Source organism: Oncorhynchus clarkii, chromosome 18 (genome assembly GCF_045791955.1).
Source record: "Oncorhynchus clarkii lewisi isolate Uvic-CL-2024 chromosome 18, UVic_Ocla_1.0, whole genome shotgun sequence".
Classification (NCBI taxonomy): Eukaryota; Metazoa; Chordata; class Actinopteri; order Salmoniformes; family Salmonidae; genus Oncorhynchus; species Oncorhynchus clarkii.
In genome coordinates, this window is record NC_092164.1 from 37,432,475 (window position 1) to 37,456,377 (window position 23,903).

Genomic DNA, 23,903 nt, shown 5'->3' on the forward strand with positions numbered 1-23,903 from the left:
AAAGCATGGTTAGCCTACTCTATAGGCACTTATATTTAAAGACCCGCTCCTCCCTTTCTAGTTTATCAAACGACATAATTATTAATGATGTGTCACTACCATTGACTGTGGTCCCTAAAGGTCTGTATATTGTTGTGGATGGATGTGAAGTCTCCTTCCCCTTTGAGGAGAACATACAGAATACTAGTGAGTTAAGCAACCCCTTATAAATATGTTCTCTTATCATGAAATGTCAGATAGTTCCGGGCTACTCGAACACAAGCAACATGATCTGCAGTTTATTGATTCATGTCACTAATTGGCTAGAAGTTCCACAGACCTGGAGGGTGAGGTAATTAAACTATCATCCCTCATGAATAGGGCTCTACATAATCACCTCTTGATACCTTCATCAACTCAATTAATAATGTAATTATGGTGTCATAGGTCAAGTGGTCAATAACTTTTCAGTGCATACCACCTGCTTCTGCCCATCACCTACAGGTTTAGAAACGAATAGGGGTTCCTTTCCTCCTATAAGTGTCGACATCAAGGGATAGGAATGTAGACGAGAAGTTATTGACCTTCATGGGGATTCACTTACCAAAAGCTATAAGGCTTTGGTCACAGCCATTTGGCTCTAGCTTCAGAATGGTTTCCCCCCCTACATTAGAGAGATTTCTGTTCTCCCAACCTAATTTTTAGAAGAGAAGAGATGTGTAAGAAAGGTTTGTAGTCTGTCACAGTATTAACTAAAAGCCACATTTTGTGATGTAGCCTATTACAGCAGTTACATAGAAAAATAGTGTTGGCTCCATCCTGAGTCATCCACTGGTTGGGCATGCTGTTTATGGTAATTGGATTATGTTTTGATAGCCATGAATCAAATACTATCTATCTTTCATTCAGTCAGATGGCGCAGCAGAATGATGATTTGAGGTGTTGCTGCATGATTCATGGATGGTAGAAGCACTGACACAAGCACATATTGCAGACACCGCATTCCTCCGTTTGAGAAGGAAATGGGAATAATTTGAGCACATATTGTTGTTTTGATGGTAGAGAAAGTTCATGAACAGGCACACCGTTCTGAGCCGTGGGTTTAAAGAAACTCCACCTGTACATGTTTTATTTGTTTTCATTGTTGAACCATTTAATACCTGAATATTTTTTTGTTTATTTTTTCATTTTCTTGCCACGTTTTGATAGGTCAGTTACTGATAGGTCAGTAACCCATCTGCTGTACAATAAAACAATATCATTTGTGCAAAATGTAGTTATGGGTTTTTGTAGTTGGTATCTGTCTTCCTAGATATTTAATTGATCAGAAATGTGCTTGTGTTTATTTACTAACTGGCTGGCCTCTGAACAATTGTCCAGAATTCCTCTGCTCAACACACACAAGATTAGCGTTATTCCATGCCGACAGAGGGCATCCTAATTCCTTGTGTCCAGTCTTGATTCAAACAGATGTTTATTTGTAGCCTTGGTAGCTAAACTAACAAGATCAAGTCATTAAATCGAGGTCCATAATGTCGGATTTTGATGAATTCGAGAGACTGTTGACTGAAAATAAGAAAGGTGAGTGTTGTTGCACATTCATCCTACAGTAGCGGTTAATTTGACCATCGACAGTAGCTCCAATAGATTATTTAAACTAGGTATCATACCGGTAGCTCCCTGTCACTGCATTGCTGCTAACTAGCTTGCACAAGGCCTATAAGGTGTTTACCAAAACAATATTATGACAAGAGACTCACATGCTTGCTTGCACCTCTGCCGGCAATGTATAACAAAAAGGGTACTGTTTGACAGCTAGCCATACCTGAATAGCTAGCTACATCTGCAGGATTGACTAGTGACATTTTAAAATTGCGATCTGTCCATTACTTTTTGACTTGTGCTGCTATTAACTGCAGCACGCGGACTATCCGATAGCTTATCTAAAGGGTACTGTACATTTATGCAATGTAGAATGAGGGAGTAGTGTTACAGATATGCCCACATATCGTGCTTTCTCTGCATGTTGATGGAGTGCATTTTGAATGGCCTTTTAACTCCTCTAACGTTAGCTATAACAGGATGACAGTATTTTTCATTCTCCGGTAGTATGCATAAGGCCTTTTCTCTCCTGCTGCGACTAAGGGATCCTGTGTCTTTGTCAGTGACTCAGCCCTACTCGCTTATACTTCCTCCCCCTTTTAGAGCGGGACAAGGAGAATCGGCACCGTCGGCGCACACTGTCCCGCAGTCACAGCCGAGAGAGGAAGAAGAGGAGCTGGGAAAGGAGGAAGAGCAGGGCAAGCCGCAGCGACAGCAAGGACCATCAACACAGGCGCAGGTGGATACCGCTGTTCAAGTATTTGAAATGAGATCCATTCCCATTTTGTGCGAATAGTTGTCAGCTTTGTGGACCATTGGCTTGTTTCAACTATTTCTTTCCCCACCTTTATGCAATAGTAAACGGAATACCCATGTTTTAACTGTCATTTCAGCACACAGACTCAAAAACAATCCCAAGAGACTGTCGTGAGCTACAGCAATACAGCGGACAGTGACTTGCATGACACCTTCAAAGTATAACTGCTAATAATGAGTCAGCTGTCCATCTGTTGGTTAAGTACTGTACTTGGTGGTTGTGTGTACTAACGTTAGACTTGCTTCTTAATACAATTTCAAGGTAAGGGTAAGACTTGGATCTGTAGCTGTCTTAGAGGCTTGCTTTGAAGTCCGTGCTTATATTTTGGTCGATATCTGATGTCTAATTCATATAGAAATGTGACCATGTAGATTCCAGGAAGATAGAGTTCTGAAAGGAATGTGTTATAACTATCCATCCAAAATGTATATATTTTTAATATCCCTTTGATTCCCATACTTTTGTGCTATTCGTTGTCCTCTCTCCACACAGTCTCTGCATTGCAAGGCTATATGTCCGTCTCTCCTGTCCTGTCCCCTACTGTTTCTCTCCTGCAGTCGCTCTCCAGCTCTGCACAGAGAGAAGAAGAAAGTGAGGAAGTACTGGGATGTTCCGGCACCAGGCTTCGAGCATATCACCCCCCTGCAGTACAAGGCTTTGCAGGGTCAGTTTGGCAATACTTGTCAGCTCTCACTATAATAGTGTCACATCACAGTCCGTATTATGTCTGCTCAAAAGCAAAGGCTGTTGATGTGATATTGTATGAAAGTATTCAACTCAGTCCCTCTCTCACTTCATACATATACAGTACAAGTCAAACATTTGGACACACCTACTCATTCAATGTTTTTTCTTTATTTTTACTATTTTCTACATAGTAGAATAATAGCGAAGACATCAAAACTATGAAACAACACTAATGGAATCATGTAGTAACCAAAAAAGTGTTAAACAAATAAAAATATATTTTATATTCTTCAAAGTAGCCACCCTTTGCCTCAGCGCAAATCAGATGGGACAGCGTATCGCTGCAGAATGCTGTGGTAGCCATGCTGGTTAAGTGTGCCTTGAATCCTAAATAAATCACCAACAGTGTCACCAGTAAAGCACCATCACACCTCCTCTTCACGGTGGGAACCACACATGTGGAGATCATCCGTTCACCTACTCTGCATCTCACAAAGACACAGTTCGTCACCAAATTTGAACTCATCAGACCAAAGGACAGATTTCCACCGGTCTAATGTCCATTGCTTGTGTTTCTTGGCACAAGCAGGTCTCTTCTTCTTATTAGTGTCCTTTAGTAGTGGTTTCTTTGTAGCAATTTGACCACGACACCTGATTCACAGTCTCCTCTGAACAGTTGATGTTGACATGTGTCTGTTACTTGAACTCTGTGAAGCATTTATTTGGGCTGCAATTTCTGATGCTGGTAACTCTAATAAACTTCTCCTCTGCAGCAGAGGTACAGTGCCTTGCGAAAGTATTCGGCCCCCTTGAACTTTGCGACCTTTTGCCACATTTCAGGCTTCAAACATAAAGATATAAAACTGTATTTTTTTGTGAAGAATCAACAACAAGTGGGACACAATCATGAAGTGGAACGACATTTATTGGATATTTCAAACTTTTTGAACAAATCAAAAACTGAAAAATTGGGCGTGCAAAATTATTCAGCCCCCTTAAGTTAATACTTTGTAGCGCCACCTTTTGCTGCAATTACAGCTGTAAGTCGCTTGGGGTATGTCTCTATCAGTTTTGCACATCGAGAGACTGAACATTTTTCCCATTCCTCCTTGCAAAACAGCTCAAGCTCAGTGAGGTTGGATGGAGAGCATTTGTGAACAGCAGTTTTCAGTTATTTCCACAGATTCTCGATTGGATTCAGGTCTGGACTTTGACTTGGCCATTCTAACACCTGGATATGTTTATTTTTGAACCATTCCATTGTAGATTTTGCTTTATGTTTTGGATCATTGTCTTGTTGGAAGACAAATCTCCGTCCCAGTCTCAGGTCTTTTGCAGACTCCATCAGGTTTTCCATCTTCCCATCAATTTTAACCATCTTCCCTGTCCCTGCTGAAGAAAAGCAGGCCCAAACCATGATGCTGCCACCACCATGTTTGACAGTGGGGATGGTGTGTTCAGCTGTGTTGCTTTTACGCCAAACATAACGTTTTGCATTGTTGCCAAAAAGTTCAATTTTGGTTTCATCTGACCAGAGCACCTTCTTCCACATGTTTGGTGTGTCTCCCAGGTGGCTTGTGGCAAACTTTAAACAACACTTTTTATGGATATCTTTAAGAAATGGCTTTCTTCTTGCCACTCTTCCATAAAGGCCAGATTTGTGCAATATACGACTGACTGATTGTTGTCCTATGGACAGAGTCTCCCACCTCAGCTGTAGATCTCTGCAGTTCATCCAGAGTGATCATGGGCCTCTTGGCTGCATCTCTGATCAGTCTTCTCCTTGTATGAGCTGAAAGTTTAGAGGGACGGCCAGGTCTTGGTAGATTTGCAGTGGTCTGATACTCCTTCCATTTCAATATTATCGCTTGCACAGTGCTCCTTGGGATGTTTAAAGCTTGGGAAATCTTTTTGTATCCAAATCCGGCTTTAAACTTCTTCACAACAGTATCTCGGACCTGCCTGGTGTGTTCCTTGTTCTTCATGATGCTCTCTGCGCTTTTAACGGACCTCTGAGACTATCACAGTGCAGGTGCATTTATACGGAGACTTGATTACACACAGGTGGATTGTATTTATCATCATTAGTCATTTAGGTCAACATTGGATCATTCAGAGATCCTCACTGAACTTCTGGAGAGAGTTTGCTGCACTGAAAGTAAAGGGGCTGAATAATTTTGCACGCCCAATTTTTCAGTTTTTGATTTGTTCAAAAAGTTTGAAATATCCAATAAATGTCGTTCCACTTCATGATTGTGTCCCACTTGTTGTTGATTCTTCACAAAAAAATACAGTTTTATATCTTTATGTTTGAAGCCTGAAATGTGGCAAAAGGTCGCAAAGTTCAAGGGGGCCGAATACTTTCGCAAGGCACTGTATCTCTGGGTCTTCCTTTCCTGTGGCGTTCCTCATGAGAGCCAGTTTGATCATAGCGCTTGATGGTTTTTTGCGACTGCACTTGAAGAAACTTTCAAAGTTCTTGACACAACACAACTGATTGGCTCAAACGCATTAAGAAGGATAGAAATGTCCCAAAATAACTTTGATCAAGGCACACCTGTTAATTGAAATGCATTCCAGGTGACTACCTCATGAAGCTGGTTGAGAGAAAGCCAAGAGTGTGCAAAGCTGTCATCAAGGTTAAGGGTGGCTACTTTGAAGAATCTCAAATATAAATATATTTTGATGTGTTTAACCCTTTTTTGGTTACTACATGATTCCATATGTGTTATGTCATAGTTTTGATGTCTTCACAATTATTCTACAATGTAGAAAATAGTAAAAATAAAGAAAAACCCTTGAATGAGTAAGTGTGTCCAAACTTTTGACTGGTGCTGTACATAAATATATAGTCATACATAGTCATACAAAACATTAAGAACAGCTTCCTAATGTTGAGTTGCACCCCCCCCCCCATGCCCTCAGAACAGCCTCAATTTGCCAGGGCATGGACTCTACAAGGTGTCGAAAGCATTCCACAGGGATAATGACCCATGTTGACTCCAATGCTTCCCACAGTCAGGGGCGCAACTTTCACTGGGGTCAGGGACATGAACCGCCTCCCCCCCCGACTCATTCTGAAATAACAGTTTTATAATTGCACTGTGATACAAAATGTGGCTCCGGTGTGCTTTAGGACCATGTGGATGCCTCAGAGCGGTCGGATAGGCTGTTTTCCGGTTTCAGCCAGCTGGATTTAGGATCGCACGGACACCACAGAACGTGCGGACAGACTGTGTGAAGGCAAAGCTTCTGAAAGGCTGGCGTATAGGACCAGCAAGGGAGAGATGATTAGAGGCCGCTGCTGTCTGTGTTGCGCTTTTTCTCAGAGTTGTAAAAGCAAGCAGGCTGCAGGCCCAGACGGCATCCCCAGCCGCGTCCTCAGAGCATGCGCAGACCAGCTGGCTGGTGTGTTTACGGACATATTCAATCAATCCCTATCCCAGTCTGCTGTTCCCACATGCTTCAAGAGGGCCACCATTGTTCCTGTTACCAAGAAAGCTAAGGTAACTGAGCTAAACGACTACCGCCCCGTAGCACTCACTTCCGTCATCATGAAGTGCTTTGAGAGACTAGTCAAGGACCATATCACCTCCACCCTACCTGACACCCTAGACCCACTCCAATTTGCTTACCGCCCAATTAGGTCCACAGACGATGCAATCTCAACCACACTGCACACTGCCCTAACCCATCTGGACAAGAGGAATACCTATGTGAGAATGCTGTTCATCGACTACAGCTCAGCATTTAACACCATAGTACCCTCCAAACTCGTCATCAAGCTCAAGACCCTGGGTCTCGACCCCGCCCTGTGCAACTGGGTACTGGACTTCCTGACGGGCCGCCCCCAGGTGGTGAGGGTAGGTAACAACATCTCCACCCCGCTGATCCTCAACGCTGGGGCCCCACAAGGGTGCGTTCTGAGCCCTCTCCTGTACTCCCTGTTCACCCACGACTGCGTGGCCACGCACGCCTCCAACTCAATCATCAAGTTTGCGGACGACACAACAGTGGTAGGCTTGATTACCAACAACGACGAGACGGCCTACAGGGAGGAGGTGAGGGCCCTCGGAGTGTGGTGTCAGGAAAATAACCTCACACTCAACGTCAACAAAACTAAGGAGATGATTGTGGACTTCAGGAAACAGCAGAGGGAACACCCCCCTATCCACATCGATGGAACAGTAGTGGAGAGGGTAGTAAGTTTTAAGTTCCTCGGCGTACACATCACAGACAAACTGAATTGGTCCACCCACACAGACAGCATCGTGAAGAAGGCGCAGCAGCGCCTCTTCAACCTCAGGAGGCTGAAGAAATTCGGCTTGTCACCAAAAGCACTCACAAACTTCACCGCCTGGTACGGCAACTGCTCCGCCCACAACCGTAAGGCTCTCCAGAGGGTAGTGAGGTCTGCACAACGCATCACCGGGGGCAAACTACCTGCCCTCCAGGACACCTACACCACCCGATGTCAGAGGAAGGCCATAAAGATCATCAAGGACAACAACCACCCGAGCCACTGCCTGTTCACCCCGCTATCATCCAGAAGGCGAGGTCAGTACAGGTGCATCAAAGCTGGGACCGAGAGACTGAAAAACAGCTTCTATCTCAAGGCCATCAGACTGTTAAACAGCCACCACTAACATTGAGTGGCTACTGCCAACACACTGACTCAACTCCAGCCACTTTAATAATGGGAATTAATGGGAATTGATGTAAAATATATCACTAGCCACTTTAAACAATGCTACTTAATATAATGTTTACATACCCTACATTATTTATCTCATATGTATACGTATATACTGTACTCTATATCATCTACTGCATCTTTATGTAATACATGTATCACTAGCCACTTTAAACTATGCCACTTTGTTTACATACTCATCTCGTATGTATATACTGTACTCGATACCATCTACTGCATCTTGCCTATGCCGCTCTGTACCATCACTCATTCATATATATTTATGTACATATTCTTTATCCCTTTACACTTGTGTGTATAAGGTAGTAGTTTTGGAATTGTTAGCTAGATTACTCGTTTGTTATTACTGCATTGTCGGAACTAGAAGCACAAGCATTTCGCTACACTCGCATTAACATCTGCAACCATGTGTATGTGACAAATAAAATTTGATTTGATTTGATTTTAAGCAGAACATAAACTGGCTACTCTTTAGTTGACTGATCTAGCTGGCAAGGTAACTGCTGTTTGACAGAATTTGTTTATTTTTATTCCAAATGCCGAGCTAGTAGTGTAACTGACATGTTACGTTAACCAATGTTTCATCCCCTCTCGACTGAAATAAATTAACTTCTAGCAGCGAGTTAATTGTAAAATTGATTAAACGAAACTAGATTATCAAATTTTAAAATATTCAGGAGAGAATTCCAGGACCACGGAGTTCAGTAACTAAAACAATTTCTACCACGACCTGTTGTAATTTTTGGTACTGTTAGAAGAAAATGAAAATGGGACCGTAATTGATATTTATTTACCGACCTGACTAAAAAAGAAGAGAGAAAATGGCATTTTACCCAATATGGCCTTATAAATCAGTGTATACCAGTGTTTAAGCCTACGCAAGGTCAATGACGGCCAGCCAACAGCGTTGTAGAGATCACAATGATGTGGTAGATGTTTTATCTACACAAAATAATATATATCACATTTACATAAGTATTCAGACCCTTTACTCAGTACTTTGTTGAAGCACCTTTGTCAGCGATTACAGCCTTGAGTCTTCTTGGGTATGATGCTACAAGCTTGGCACACCTGTATTTGGGGAGTTTCTCCCATTCTCCTCCTTAGATCCTCTCAAGCTCTGTCAGGTTGGATGGGGAGTGTCGCTGCACAGCTATTTTCAGGCCTCTCCAGAGATGTTTGATCGGGTTCAAGTCCTGGCTCTGGCTGGGCCACTCAAGGACATTAAGAGACTTGTCCAGAAACCATGCCTGTGTTGTCTTAGCTGTGTGCTTAGGGTCTATGTCATGTTGGAAGGTGAACCTTCGCCCTAATCTGAGGTCTTGAGTGCTATGGAGCAGGTTTTCATCAAGCATCTCTCTGTACTTTGCTCCGTTCATAGTTTCCTCGGCCCTGACTAGCCTCCCAGTCCCTGCCACTGAAAAACCTCCCCGAGCATGATGCTGCCACCACCATGCTTCACCGTAGGGATGGTATTGGACAGGCGATGAGCGGTGCCTGGTCTCCTCCAGACGTGACACTTGGCATTCAGGTAAATTAGTTCACTCTTAGTTTCATCAGACCAGACAATCTTGTTTCTCATGGTCTGAGAGTCCTTTAGGTGCCTTTTTCCAAACAGGCTGTCATGTGCCTTTTACCCAGGAGTGGCTTCCATCTGGCCACTCTACCATAAAAGCCTAATTGGTGGAGTGCTGGTTGTCCTTCTGGAAGGTTCTCCCATCTCCACAGAGGATCTCTGGAGCTCTGTCAGAGTGACCATCGGGTTCCTGGTCACCTCCCTGACCAAGGCCCTTCTCTGCCGATTGCTCAGTTTGGATGTGCGGCCAGCTCTAGGAAGAGTCTTGGTGGTTCCAAACTTCTTCCATTTAAGAATGATGGAGGCCACTGTGTTCTTGGGGACCTTCAATGCTGCTGAAATGTTTTGGTACCCTTCCCCAGATCTGTGCCTCGACACAATCCTGTGTTGGAGCTCTACGGACAATTCCTTCGACCTCATAGCTTGGTTTTTTCTCTGACATGCACTGTCAACTGTGGGACCTTATATAGACAGGTGTGTGCCTTTCCAAATCATGTCCAATCAATAGAATTTACCACAGGTGGACTCCAATTAAGTTGTAGAAACATCTCAAGGATGATCAATGGAAACAGGATGCACCTGAGCTCAAATTTGAGACTCATAGCAAAGGGTCTGAATACTTATGTAAATAAGGTGTATATATATATATTTTTTTTTTATTTATTTGTTTTATTATTTTTTTTATATACATTTTCAGAAATAGCTAAAAACCTGTTTTCACTTTGTCATTATGGGGTATTGTGTGTAGATTAATTAGGAAAACAAAATATTTGATACATTTTAGAACTAGGCTGTAACATAACAAAATGTGGGAAAAGTTTGAATACTTTCCGAATGCACTGTATATAAAAAAGTATGTCGACACCCCTTAAAAATAGTAGATTCGGCTATTTCAGCCACATCCTTTGATGACAGGTGTATAAAATCGAGCACATGGCCATGCAATCTCCATAGACAAACACTGACTGTAGAATGGCCTTACTGAAGAGCTCAGTGCACTAGCTGCCTCGGTCAACTAACGTCTAGGAGCAACAACAGCTCATTCACAAAGTGGTAGGCCACACAAGCTCATAGAATGGGACCTCCGAGGGTGCTGAAGAGCGTAAAAATCATCTGTCCTGGGTTGCATCACTCATTACCGAATTCCAAACTGCCTCTGCAGCACAATAACTGTTCCTTCACGAAATGGCTGAGGATCCGCTAAGATCACCATGCGCAATGCCAAGCGTCGGCTGATGTGGTGTAAAGCTTGCCACCATTGGACTCTGGAGCAGAATTGTTTGGTGCTGGAGAAATAATGATCTGGGGCTGTTTTTCATAGTTTGAGCTAGGTCTCTTAGTTTCAGGGAAGGGAAATCTTAAGGCTACAATATACAATGACATTCTAGCGGATTCGGTGCTTCCAACTTTGTGGCAGAGCCCTGACCTCGACCCCATTGAACACCTTTGGGATGAATTGGACTGCGAGCCTGGCCTAATAGCACAACATCAGTGATCGACCTCACTAATGCTGTTGTAGCTGAATGGAAGCAAGTCCCCGCAGCAATGTTCCAACACCTAGTGGAAAGCCTACCCAGAAGAGTGGAGGCTGTTATAGCAGCAAAGGGCAGACCAACTCCATATTAATGCCCATGATTTTGGAATGAGATATTCGATGAGCAGGTGTCCACATGCTTTTTGTCATTTAGTGTACCTACCATAGCCAGTTCAGCTCTAGCTAGCCTCTAGCTATCTGCCAGGTAGCAGTATCTAACAGCTTTTGTGTGTATGGAAATGCTTTGTGGCCTTTGTTTTGTCCCGTTTTAACAGAAGTAAATTTGAACCATTGTATCATTAGCTAGAGCTAGCCAAAAGTTGGGTAACGTTAGCTAGCTAGCTCACTAACCTTTGCTATTATTTTTGCCTCAATCACACTAGACTTGAATCAAATGATTAAACCAGCAGCCAAACGATTGAAGGCTAATATATTCTGACATTTCTTCAGTGTAATGTGAGTTTTTATTAGTCAGTAAAGCAATGTAACGTTATTCAACTGTTAGTTTCTCTAGTTAATTCCCTACTTTTCACGGTGACACATTATAAACAGCTCTACAGGCTACACTGCCATGGTGTACAGTCCGTACACAACACTATGCTCATCATATCCCAGCAGGGTCAGGCAGCCAGGGAAGACCAGTCTACGGAGCGTAGGTGAATTTTGCAATCAGTGAATGGATACAATGAATGGTGAGTGAATGGATACAAATTCCATCTTGAGTTGATGGGTAGGCTACAATCTGGGAATCGTGGTCATTTCAATTATTGAACCATTGATTCTATTCTTGGATAATATAATGTATAAATGTACACCAAGGTAATTCTTTGTCATGCTTCATCTGAGCAGGATCAGATGGTGACAGGGGTCATGGTCAGGCAGCCAGGGAAGACCAGTCTGTGACAGTGCTGAGGAGAAGTTCTGCAGATGCAACACTTTATTCTCTCTGTGCAGCAAACACTGGACAAGTAAGAAGCTTCAAAGATTTAAACTATTTTAAGGCAGTCTGACAAACATTTCCAAACGGTATCAAGGGTTTTTCCCGATGATGCAAAACAACAGGTCAAACAAAAAATGCGAGGAAGACCTGGGAGACACTATTGATGATGATGAATGGATACAGATGTGTTAGAATGCCCAGTCATGTTCATATAATCCCAGACATAAATTATTGCAGTTTATGATCATCCATATAACATATTATTTGCCAGTTAAATGGAATATCATGCACTCAGAAATGTTATTCTTCTGCTGGAGGTGTAAATCACAAACGGGGGCATATTTGCATAATTCATGGTCTTGTGAAGGCTGGCTGAATTCTGTCAAAGAGTATGTTCTTTTATCTCCACATGTCTACCGATTCTTTCTGTATTTGTTTGCTTATAAATGTTGATACTGGAGACGGTTATCAGACGAAACTGTAACCTAGCATTTATAGAGGCTAAGACATGCATTGCCATTAATTGGAAGGTTGGTTATCCTTCGATAATGTCACATTGGAAGTTCTGCATCACTAGATGTGATTTATTTCAAGATTAAGGGTATACTGTGCAACTTTCATAAGGTCTGGATTCCTTATGGAATACTGTACAACAAAAGGAGTCTTATGAAAACCTATTTCGGCAATCCCTAGCTGCTGGTCTGCTCAGTCCTGGCCCTGGGGGTCTGCCGTACTGTTGGTTGTCACTCTGGCCTTGGCCTAACACACCTGAAACCAGTAATGAATGTTTCACTAAGATTCTAAAGCTGAGTTGGGTGTGTTGGGTTGAGGTGCCGCAGGGCCGTGGACACCTAGGGGCAGGATGAGGTGATCCAGCTATATTGTGTGTATATTGTGTAAAAATAGCTCTACAGTACTATTAGGCCTATGATATGAATGATATGGAGGATGTACTGTTTCTGTGTGAATGTGTTGGAGGTGTATGTGTGTTTTTATTAATTGTTTGATTTCCAAACCTTTCACTTGAGACATAAGAGATGGGAAGGAGGTTGTGTTGGGGAGAGAGTTGAGTTATTGATTAGACTTGTGAGGGTTGGGGGTGCAGGGGACCGGGTTGGCTGGGTGGTCCGGCTGAAATTTGATATAGAGGATATTTTAATAAAAAGTATTTTGTACTTTTATTTGTAAGAATTTGTTAGGCTATTGGTCAAAGATGCAACACAATATTGATTATTGAATTATCATTGACCTATATTGAACAAAAATATAAATTCAACATGTGAAGTGTTGGTCCCATGAAATAAAAGATTCCAGAAATGTTCCATACTGTCACGACTTCCGCCGAAGTTGGTGCCTCTCCTTGTTCGGGCGGCGTTCGGCGGTCGTCGTCACCGGCTTTCTAGCTGCCAACGATCCACGTTTCTATTTCCATTTGTTATGTCTTGATTGTACAGACCTGGTTCCCATTACGTTATTACTATTTCCCTATGTAACCCTCTGATTCTCATTATGTTTTGTGCGTGATTGTTCCTGGTCTTGTGTTAGTCTTTTGTGTTAGGGTTTGTTATTCCCTGCATGGATTTATTTTGGCTGATTTATTTTTTCGAGTAAAGTACGTTGTTTTACTCAGTTCTGTGTCCTGCGCCTGACTCCGTCCTCACCTCTGCACAACTGACACTTGACACATACGCACCAAAAGCGTATTGCTCTAAAATGTTGTGCACAAATTTGTTTCCATCCATGTTAGTGAGCATTTAAACTTTTACAAGATAATCCATCCACCTGACAGGTGTGACATATCAAGAAGCTGATTAAACAGCATGATCATTACACAGTTGCACCTTGTACTGGGGCCAATAAAAAGACACTCTAAAATGTGCAGTTTTGTCACAACTTGTGCCCTTGCCCACAGTTGTGTCAAGTTGGCTGGATGTCCTTTGGATGGTGGACCATTCTTGATACACATGGGAACCTGTTGAGCGTGAAAACCCCCCAGCTTTGCAGTTCTTGACACAAACCGGTGCGCCTGGCACCTACTACCATACCTTGTTCAAAGGCACTTAAATCTTTTGTCTTGCCCATTCACCCTCTAAATGGCACACATACACAATCCATGCCTCAAGGCTTAAAAATCATTATTTAACCTGTCTCCTCCCCTTCATTACCACTGATTGAAATGGATTTAGCAAGTGACATCCATAAGGGATCATAGCTTTCACCCTGGATTCACCTGATCAGTCTACGTCATGGAAAGAGCAGGTGTTCAGTATTTCTTCTCCATTGGGAGTCATATCTAACTTGAGTCCATGTTCCTTTCTCAGCTGCTGGCCAGATCCCAGCCACGGCCCTACTGCCCACCAAGGTAACTCCAGAGGGGCTGGCCTCCACCCACACTTCTGTACCTGTGGTGGGCAGCCAAATGACCAGGCAGGCCAGGAGGCTCTACGTAGGCAACATACCTTTCGGTATCACAGAGGTAGGTAATAGAGAACTGCTACCCGTTCCACACTACTGAGTTGTACATAAGGCCTAAAATACAGTTTAAGACTAACGCCACAACCCTATGAGATATGTGTAGTAAAACTCTGCATTTCATCATCGCTACTGTGTCATAGCATCAGCCTGGCCGAGAGCCTTCTACATCTGCCTTCCCCACTGCAAAATGTATAGTAAGTGACTCTTTCGTGTGATCGTCCATGTTGTGTCAATAGGAGGCCGTGATGGATTTCTTCAATGCCCAGATGCTCCTCAGTGGTCTTACCCAGGCCCCTGGCAACCCTGTTCTAGCTGTGCAGATAAACCAGGACAAGAACTTTGCCTTCCTCGAGGTGTGTGCTCAACTAAAATCTATTTAATATCAAAAAACAAAATAGCATGAAATAGATCACGGATGGCAGTTATTAGCTAACTTGCAATTCCCTGTAACAGTTTCCTTCCTGAGTGCTGGAGTTTTGTTGACTCCTGCATTCTTCTGCAATAGCACGTCATAATGTTGACCTTCTCTCTACCTGTTCCTCTTCTAGTTCCGGTTGGTGGACGAGACGACCCAGGCCATGGCTTTTGACGGCATCATCTTCCAGGGTCAGAGCCTGAAGATCAGACGGCCTCACGACTACCAGCCCCTGCCCGGCATGAGTGAGAGCCCCAGTGTCTATGTACCAGGTGGGTCTTTCCATAGGACATCAATGGCTTGTTGACCCTGTCGAATCCTCTGATTTCAATTCAAATGTACTTAACCCTATTTCGCACTGTTGCTTGGATTAGGAGTGGTTTCGACCGTGGTGCCAGACTCAGCCCACAAACTCTTCATCGGTGGCTTGCCAAATTATCTCAATGATGACCAGGTCGGACCTTTCTAGCTCATTGAAGTCCTTCTTTCTAAGTCTCTGGCATGATCAGTAAATGTCATGCTGCTGTTTTATTTAAGGTTGAGAAGAATTTGATTCAGTTCCAACAATGCTACTGATAGAGCAATCAGTTTTCCTGTCTTCACACCCTGCCTTCGTCCCCTAGGTAAAAGAGCTATTGATCTCCTTTGGCCCTCTGAAGGCCTTCAACCTGGTCAAAGACAGCGCCACGGGCCTCTCCAAGGGCTACGCCTTCTGTGAATATGTGGACGTCAATTTGAATGACCAAGTCAGTGTCAGATATTGTACCCGTATTGCTGTACGCAATCTTGTTATAGACTTGGGGTGAACATAAGGTCATAGACTCTTGGGCTGCATGTCAATAGTCCAAAGTGGCTACCCTGTGTTTCTTCTTTCGTCTGCACTGATCTGATCTACCTGGCCAAGTGAAAGCAAATCTCACAATAGTCTTCTGCCATATTTCTTTCTCCTATGCAGCCTTTGCAGATCAGTGCTGTTGTAGGAAAGGAGGTGAGAATAGGAAGCACATTTTGAGTGGAAAGATGGCAGCAAATCCCAAACTCCTTCTATAATTAAAATGTCAATATTGCCAAGAATGAACTTTTATACTTCCATGATCCCTCTTTCACCACCAGCAGGATACTGGGATAGGCTACATTCTTTACTTGCTAAATTCATTTGTAAGAGTAAAGGCTAGTCAGTTGTACACCTGAATGCATTCAACTGAAATGTGTCTTCCGCATTTAACCCCTCTGAACTCCCTCGTATTATGTTTTCTACACTTCAGCGTGAAAAATGTGCAGGTTGCCAAAATCTCCCAAATGTCTAATCGTATTTTTTGGCTTTGATTTTACGCCCTTTACGCCCTGTACTCATGGTTAAATCCTGCTACAGCTGTATCTTGGCGCCCCCTGGAGGAAAAACGAGTTGCCCCTCACAGACTCCAAGACATGATCAATTCTGATATCCCGCTCAGACATTGCAAACTCAAATTTGGCCCTATCATCTCACAACTTATTTCAGTCTGGCGCCTGGTTGGTAAACATACCAAAACCAACTTCACAATCCTCACCTTCCTTTATTAAACATACCAAAACCAACCTCACAATCCTCACCTTCCTTTATTAAACATACCAAAACCAACCTCACAATCCTCACCTTCCTTTATTAAACATACCAAAACCAACCTCACAATCCTCACCTTCCTTTATTAAACATACCAAAACCAACCTCACAATCCTCACCATCCTTTATTTGACAACCATGCTCTCCACCTGGGTGGTCGTCTTTTCATCTATGGTCTGAAAGAGAGATTCCTACTGTCTCAAATATCACTGAAGGCTACTATCTGTGTGCATTTCAAGACCTCCAGAAGCAATTTAACTTACCTGATACTTCCTTTTTCGTTTACTTGCAACACCGTTCTGCTTTGCGTGCATATGTTCCCTTGGGAGGCAAGAATGGTCTGTCCACCTTATTGACAAATTATTTATTCATATTTGTACACAGGGACTGGTCTCTAAATGACATTCTCTGCTACTTAAAATGACTCACAAACCAATCCCTTCCCTAGCAACATGGAAGAAAGACCTTTCCGTATGTAGTACTGTGACTAATTGGACTAGAGTTTGGTCCAACATATCAATTTCATCAAGAAACCCCAACCATCAAATTATACATTACAATTTTGCCCATAGAACTTACTGTACACCATGCAAACTATTTCAGATGAAAGCTAGACAAACCCTAAATTGCTCATTGTGCCCTCCAGGGGCTCCTGGAAAATGTTCATATGGTTTGGGAGTGCCCAGGGGTTTTACATTTCTGGAGTTGTGTTTCATCCTGTCTTTCTGACATAATGACTAGAAATGTACCATGTTCACTATTTTATTGTTAAATGATGACACTAGACCTACAGTGGGGCAAAAAGTTATTTAGTCAGTCACCAATTGTGCAAGTTCTCCCACTTAAAAAGATGAGAGAGGCCTGTAATTTTTTTATCATAGGTACACTTCAACTATGACAGACAAAATGAGAAAAAAAATCCAGAAAATCACATTGTAGGATTTTTAAGGAATTGATTTGCAAATTATGGTGGACAATAAGTATTTGGTCACCTACAAACAAGCAAGATTTCTGGCTCTCACAAACCTGTAACTTCTTCTTTAAGAGGCTCCTCTGTCCTCCATTCGTTAGCTGTATTAATAGCACCTGTTTGAACTTGTTATCAGTATAAAAGACACCTGTCCACAACCTCAAACAGTCACACTCCACTATGGCCAAGACCAAAGAGCTGTCAAAGGACACCAGAAATACAATTGTAGACCTGCACCAGGCTGGGAAGACTGAATCTGCAATAGGTAAGCAGCTTGGTTTGAAGAAATCAACTGTGGGAGCAATTATTAGGAAATGGAAGACATACAAGACCACTGATAATCTCCCTCGATCTGGGGCTCCACGCAAGATCTCACCCGGTGGGGTCAAAATGATCACAAGAACGGTGAGCAAAAATCCCAGAACCACACGGGGGGACCTAGTGAATGACCTACAGAGAGCTGGGACCAAAGTAACAAAGCCTACCATCAGTAACACACTATGCCGCCAGGGACTCAAATCCTGTAGTGCCAGACGTGTCCCCCTGCTTAAGCCAGTACATGTCCAGGCCCGTCTGAAGTTTGCTAGAGAGCATTTGGATGATCCAGAAGAAGATTGGGAGAATGTCAAATGGTCAGATGAAACCAAAATATAACTTTTTGGTAAAAACTCAACTCGTCGTGTTTGGAGGACAAAGAATGCTGAGTTGCATCCAAAGAACACCATACCTACTGTGAAGCATGGGGATGGAAACATCATGCTTTGGGGCTGTTTTTCTGCAAAGGGACCAGGACGACTGATCCGTGTAAAGGATAGAATGAATGGGGCCATGTATCGTGAGATTTTGAGTGAAAACCTCCTTCCATCAGCAAGGGCATTGAAAATTAAACGTGGCTGGGTCTTTCAGCATGACAATGATCCCAAACACACCGCCCGGGCAACGAAGGAGTGGCTTCGTAAGAAGCATTTCAAGGTCCTGGAGTGGCCTAGCCAGTCTCCAGATCTCAACCCCATAGAAAATCTTTGGAGGGAGTTGAAAGTCCGTGTTGCCCAACAACAGCCCCAAAACATCACTGCTCTAGAGGAGATCTGCATGGAGGAATGGGCCAAAATAACAGCAACAGTGTGTGAAAACCTTGTGAAGACTTACAGAAAACGTTTGACCTCTGTCATTGCCAACACAGGGTATATAACAAAGTATTGAGATAAACTTTTGTTATTGACCAAATACTTATTTTTCACCATCATTTGCAAATAAATTCATTAAAATCCCTACAATGTGATTTTTTCTGGATTTTTTCTTCTCATAGTTGAAGTGTACCTATGATGAAAATTACAGGCCTCTCTCATCTTTTTAAGTGGGAGAACTTGCACAATTGGTGGCTGACTAAATACTTTTTTGCCCCACTGTATCTGTCGAGCAGCAATGTATTTGGCTGCCTGGATTAACAGCAGCCCAAAAAATTAGCCTCACGTTGGCAGCCTCCTCATTCTTTAAACAGACAGCAGTGGCTGCTATCATTCATGGCTATTATTGACATGGAGATACTTGTAGGACTGTAGGCATGCATGGGGCGAGTGAAAGAAACATATTTGCTCTTTCATCAACGTATGACTCTGTAAAAAGACTGCTATCTAACTTTGGGTTCGGGATGTCCTGTGGGTGGGGTGGGGGGGGGGGACTGTTTGTCTTGTCACTTGTTTTTCTGTCCATGTGTACCTTCTTACAAATAATAATAAAAAACATTTGATCACTGTTCTAACTCTGTTTGCTGTCTCAGGCCATTGCAGGGTTGAATGGGATGCAGCTGGGGGACAAGAAGCTCCTGGTCCAGAGAGCCAGTGTTGGGGCCAAGAACATAGCGCTGGTGAGTACCAGAGATGATAGACTACAGAGAGAGGCACACTTTACAAATGGATGCTGTTCAATATAAGACAGAGATGAGGGAAAAAAGGAATGATATTTTGGGGTAAGTTAGGACCTAACTATCCCCTCTGTTTCAGATGTTCTCTCCTGTTTTGTGCCTTACTGAACACAAGCCTTCTTCGATCCACCTCCACTGACCTAAAACATCAAGCTCGGTTTCATAACTTAATCAGGACAATCCAGAGCTGATTAAGAAATTAACTAACCGTATGCACCACTGCAAAGTAAACAGTATTATTACAAAAACAAGTTGGCAAATGAATAACGGTTTCATATTTTTTTCTTTCGCTTTTTTCTTTCATTTACTTCGTTTTTACACCATAAACATTCTAAAACGTTTTCTAAAAGTATCTCATGTTCTTTCAACCTTCCCAATAACCAAAACCTCTCCCCTCCCCTCACCAGACAGGTAAGAACCAGACCCTGGTGACCCTCCAAGTGCCAGGCCTGATGCCCACCTCCATGGCCTTGCTGGGTGGCCTGCCCACTGAGGTGCTCTGCCTGATGAACATGGTGGTTTTGGAGGAGCTGCTGGATGACGAGGAGTACGAGGAGATCGCGGAGGACGTCCGCGGTGAGTGCAGCAAGTACGGCCAGGTGAAGAGCATCGAGATCCCCCGACCTGTGGATGGCCTTGAGGTCCCAGGCACTGGGAAGGTGAGGACGGGGAGGGGAATAGGGGTACCTGGGTATTAGGATGGGATAGGATAGGGCATGGGGTGTTTGTTGCAGTGTTTTGAGGAGAGTTTGGGTTGTTGTTTCAAAGTGAATTCGTTCAGTTCAGGTGAAATTATTGAATCTCCTTGGGGAAATGTGTCTTTCGCCTCCCATCAAACAAGCATAGCAATTCATAACTTATCACTCTTGCCTAGGTTTTTTGGTAATAGTTTCCAATGCAATAATAAATAAATCCCTTTGTGTGTGTAAACATGTATCATAGTTTTTTGCTGTAGAGTTACATTTAACATGGTTGTCTGGTTCCATACAGAATGGCCATACACCCACTTTCCTATCCTTTCTTTCCCTCTCTCTCCCTCCTTCAGATCTTTGTGGAGTTCATGACCCTGTTTGACTCCCAGAAGGCCATGCAGGCGCTGACAGGCAGGAAGTTTGCCAACAGGATGGTGGTGACCAAGTACTGTGACCCAGACGCCTACCACCGCCGAGACTTCTGGTAGACCTGAGAACCAGAGAGAGGGAGAGAAGCAGAGTTTCATGTTATTTATGTAACGATATGAATATTTATGAGCATCACAACACTCAACTTTTTGCACTTTTTTAAAGAGGAGGCGTAGAAAGTTCATTTAAGGCCACTTATCACTGTGAAATCAGCAGAATTGGTTGAAGTATTACTTTTGTCCTCGTCGCTTATAATTATATGATTTCATTCAATGAATCAAGTTCAATCATGATTTTAAACATGTATTTTGTCCATGCCTGAGCCTCAGGTACCAGTTGTTTATTGTTACACCAAATGACCAACAGTATGTGAACACCTGCTCATCGAACATCTCATTCCAAAATCATGGGCATTAATATGGAGTTGTTCCCCCCTTTGCTGCAATAACAACCACCACTGTTCTGGGAAGGCTTTCCACTATTTGTTGGAACATTGCTGCGGGGACTTGTCCAAGAGCATTAGTGAGGTCAAGGCACTGATGTTGGGCGATTAGGCCTGGCTCGCACTTGGCGTTTCAATTAATCTCAAAGGTGTTCAATGAGGTTGATGTCAGGGCTCTGTGTAAGCCAGTCAAGTTCTTCCACACCGATCTCGACAAACCATTTCTGTATGGACCTTGCTTTGTGCATAGAGGCATTGTCATGCTGAAATAGAAAAAGGCCTTCCCAAACTGTTGCCACAAAGTTGGAATCGTTTTGCATGTCATTGTATGCTGTAGCGTTAAGATTTATCTTCACTGGAACTAAGGGGCCTAGCCCGAACCATGAAAAACAGCCTCAGATCATTATTCCTCCTCCACCTAACTTTGCAGTTTGCATTATGCATTTGGGCAGGTAGCGTTCTCCTGGCATCCAAACCCAGATTCATCCGTCAGACTGCTAGATAGTGAAGCGTGATTCATTACTCCAGAGAACGCCTTTCCACTGCTCCGGAGTCCAATGGTGGCAAGCTTTACACCACTCCAGCCGACGCTTGGCATTGTGCATGGTGATCTTAGGCTTGTGTGTGACTGCTCAGCCATGGAAACCCATTTAATGAAGCTCCCGACAAACAGTTCTTGTTCTGACGTTGCTTCCAGAGGCAGTTTGGAACTCGGAATTGAGTGTTGCGACCGAGGACAGACGATCTTTACGCACTACGCGATTCAGCACTCGGCGGTACCATTCTGTCAGCTTGTGTGGCCTACCACTTCTGGGAGTTAATGCTCCTAGACGTTTCCACTTCACAATAACAGTACTTACAGTTGACCGGGGCAGCTCTAGCAGGGCAGAAATTTGATTAACTGACTTGTTGGAAAGGTGGCATCCTATGACGGTGCCCCATTGAAAGTCACTGAGCTCTTCAGTAAGGCCATTCTTCTGCCAATGTTTGTCTATGGAGATTGCATGGCTGTGTGCTTGATTGTATACACTTGTCAGCAACTGGTGTGGTTTAAATAGCCAAATCCACTAATTTGAAGGGGTGTCCACATACCTTTATATATATATATATATATATATACAATTTTCAGAACATCAACTTATTGTGAGTTCTGACTCATGTCTGAGGGGACACGCAAATACTGTAAGTGTGTGTGTCTACATTTAACTTATCATCACCACCCTCTTTTGATAACAAAATGTCTGAAAATTATGTAATGTTTTGACTTTGTGACTCTGGCACCAATTCTCAGTGGGCAACCCCCATTCCACAAGAAACAATATAGTATATTAACAGGAAGTACCTGATGAACCAGTCCAGATTCTGTAATAGAAGGCTCTCTTCTCCTCTGAAATTGATACAGCTGGGTCGTGTTCATTAGGGCACACCGTAGCAAAACGTTTTGCAACAGAAAACAAATGTGTATTTCTTATTGGAAAAGTTTAGATCTCTCTGTTTTCTTCAGTTTGGTGCCTAATGAACACGACCCTGAACTCTCCCCGCCCACACCTTCCCTCTCTCTCTCTCCTTAGACAACAGCTGAAAGACTTCAGAGTTATCACTGCCCTGCCTCGACCCTTGGTTGGTTTTGTAAAACATTATTGACATTGACTTACACTCACTAGGTAATATTATTTATTATTTCACTGTAAAATCATATCTGCTGTATTTTTGTATTATGCTTTTATATGTTTCAATTGTAAGTTCCTATTTAACCCAGTAGAGCTCTCATGGCTTTGCCTCAAAGTGAGATCTCTTTAGGAGCCAAAGAGGCATGTGGATCTGCACGTGTGAGGCTTTCTGATGGGTGACATGAATTCAGGTTTATGAAAGGCGAGACAATATCAAAGTGAAGATAATGTAGATAATTTGTAGGTGTGGGTAGGCTCTATGATACAATATGAACCAATTACATACCCCCTTCTTCCACTTCCACTCCTCTTTCCTATTTAATCGTTTTCATTGTCTATACTACAAGCACCACACTTGGAGGAACCTGTCTGACATTGTTTTTCGTTCTATTCCCATCCCCTTCTCCAAGACCTTCCGTTGCTTCAAATTACATAATGGATATTTCTTTTGACAGGTTTTGCGCTCCAAATGCTGGTAGTCTCCTGAGGATCTTTCGATGATTTGCATTACCGAACCATTTCCACATCTAAGACTGTTTGTTGTTTTCCTAAAACAGGTTGAAAGATTATGTAAGGAAATGTATTTGTCTCTGTCCTTATACCGTCAACAGGTTAGCATGTGGGAATTTTTGCACTCTGTCACTTCCCTCAACATTGTAAGGTTGTCTTTTTTTATTTACAGAAGGTCAGAGTGATCACATTAAAACAGATTTAATGTACTCTGATGCCTGTCTGATCTGTTTAATGTTAACAGGATATTGAATCAGAATTTTAGTGTGCGTGTGGCTCGTCCTTGGTATTTTATGGAGCCATCTATTTGGGTTCTGCTCCAAGGAGGAATATTCTTTATGGTGAATGGAAAAGGGGATCAAAAGGTGTGATAGAACAGTGTCCAAAGACTCCATATAAAACCAATGTGTATCAATGAGGCTCCAGAGTGGCGCAGTGGTCTAAGGCACTGCATCTCAGTGCAAGAGGCGTAACTACAGTCCCTGGTTCAAATCCAGGCTGTATCACATCTGGCCGTGATTGGGAGTCACATAGGGTGGAGCACAATTAGCCTAGCGTTGGCCGGGGTAGGCCGTCATTGTAAATAAGAATTTGTTCTTAACTGACTTGCCTAGTTAAATAAAGGTTAATATATATACAATCTAGATTTGTGTTAACTCCAAGCTAAAGTTACTGCTGAATTGCTGTCAAGTGTTCCCAAATGGGCAAAGGCTTGAATCTGTCTTTAATTTCCCCGTGCCTTCCAGTGGGGTTGGAAAAAAAGACAATGCCAGCCCAGAGTTCTATTCAGTGAGTTTTGAAAACTATAGATTGTAATATTGCTTTAGACTGATGGCAACATCTTTTATTTCAGTCATGCAGGCCATTTGATTAATGAAAGACAGCATTGAATGATTTCATATTGCACTGTAATTAATCATCTAC

The 23,903-nt window shown here is 42.9% G+C and overlaps 1 protein-coding gene across 1 annotated transcript; it reads left to right on the forward strand.

The window, feature by feature from the left end:
- Nucleotides 1-1,471: 1,471 nt before the first annotated feature.
- Nucleotides 1,472-23,049, forward strand: LOC139373422 (splicing factor U2AF 65 kDa subunit-like). Its single transcript, XM_071113896.1, has 11 exons — nucleotides 1,472-1,560; nucleotides 2,185-2,314; nucleotides 2,956-3,062; nucleotides 14,171-14,325; nucleotides 14,561-14,677; nucleotides 14,873-15,011; nucleotides 15,114-15,193; nucleotides 15,363-15,485; nucleotides 19,093-19,179; nucleotides 19,644-19,895; nucleotides 20,282-23,049. The coding sequence occupies exons 1-11, from the start codon at nucleotides 1,512-1,514 to the stop codon at nucleotides 20,414-20,416; spliced, it is 1,374 nt and encodes a 457-aa protein (XP_070969997.1). The 5' UTR covers nucleotides 1,472-1,511; the 3' UTR covers nucleotides 20,417-23,049.
- The last annotated feature ends 854 nt before the right edge of the window (nucleotides 23,050-23,903 follow it).

Excerpts from the sequence above, each read along its gene's own strand:
- LOC139373422 (XM_071113896.1), top strand. The coding sequence starts at position 1,512 with ATGTCGGATTTTGATGAATTCGAGAGACTGTTGACTGAAAATAAGAAA. Across the intron at positions 2,315-2,955 it reads AGCAAGGACCATCAACACAG|TCGCTCTCCAGCTCTGCACA; the intron begins GCGCAGGTGGAT and ends TCTCTCCTGCAG. Across the intron at positions 14,326-14,560 it reads TACCTTTCGGTATCACAGAG|GAGGCCGTGATGGATTTCTT; the intron begins GTAGGTAATAGA and ends TTGTGTCAATAG.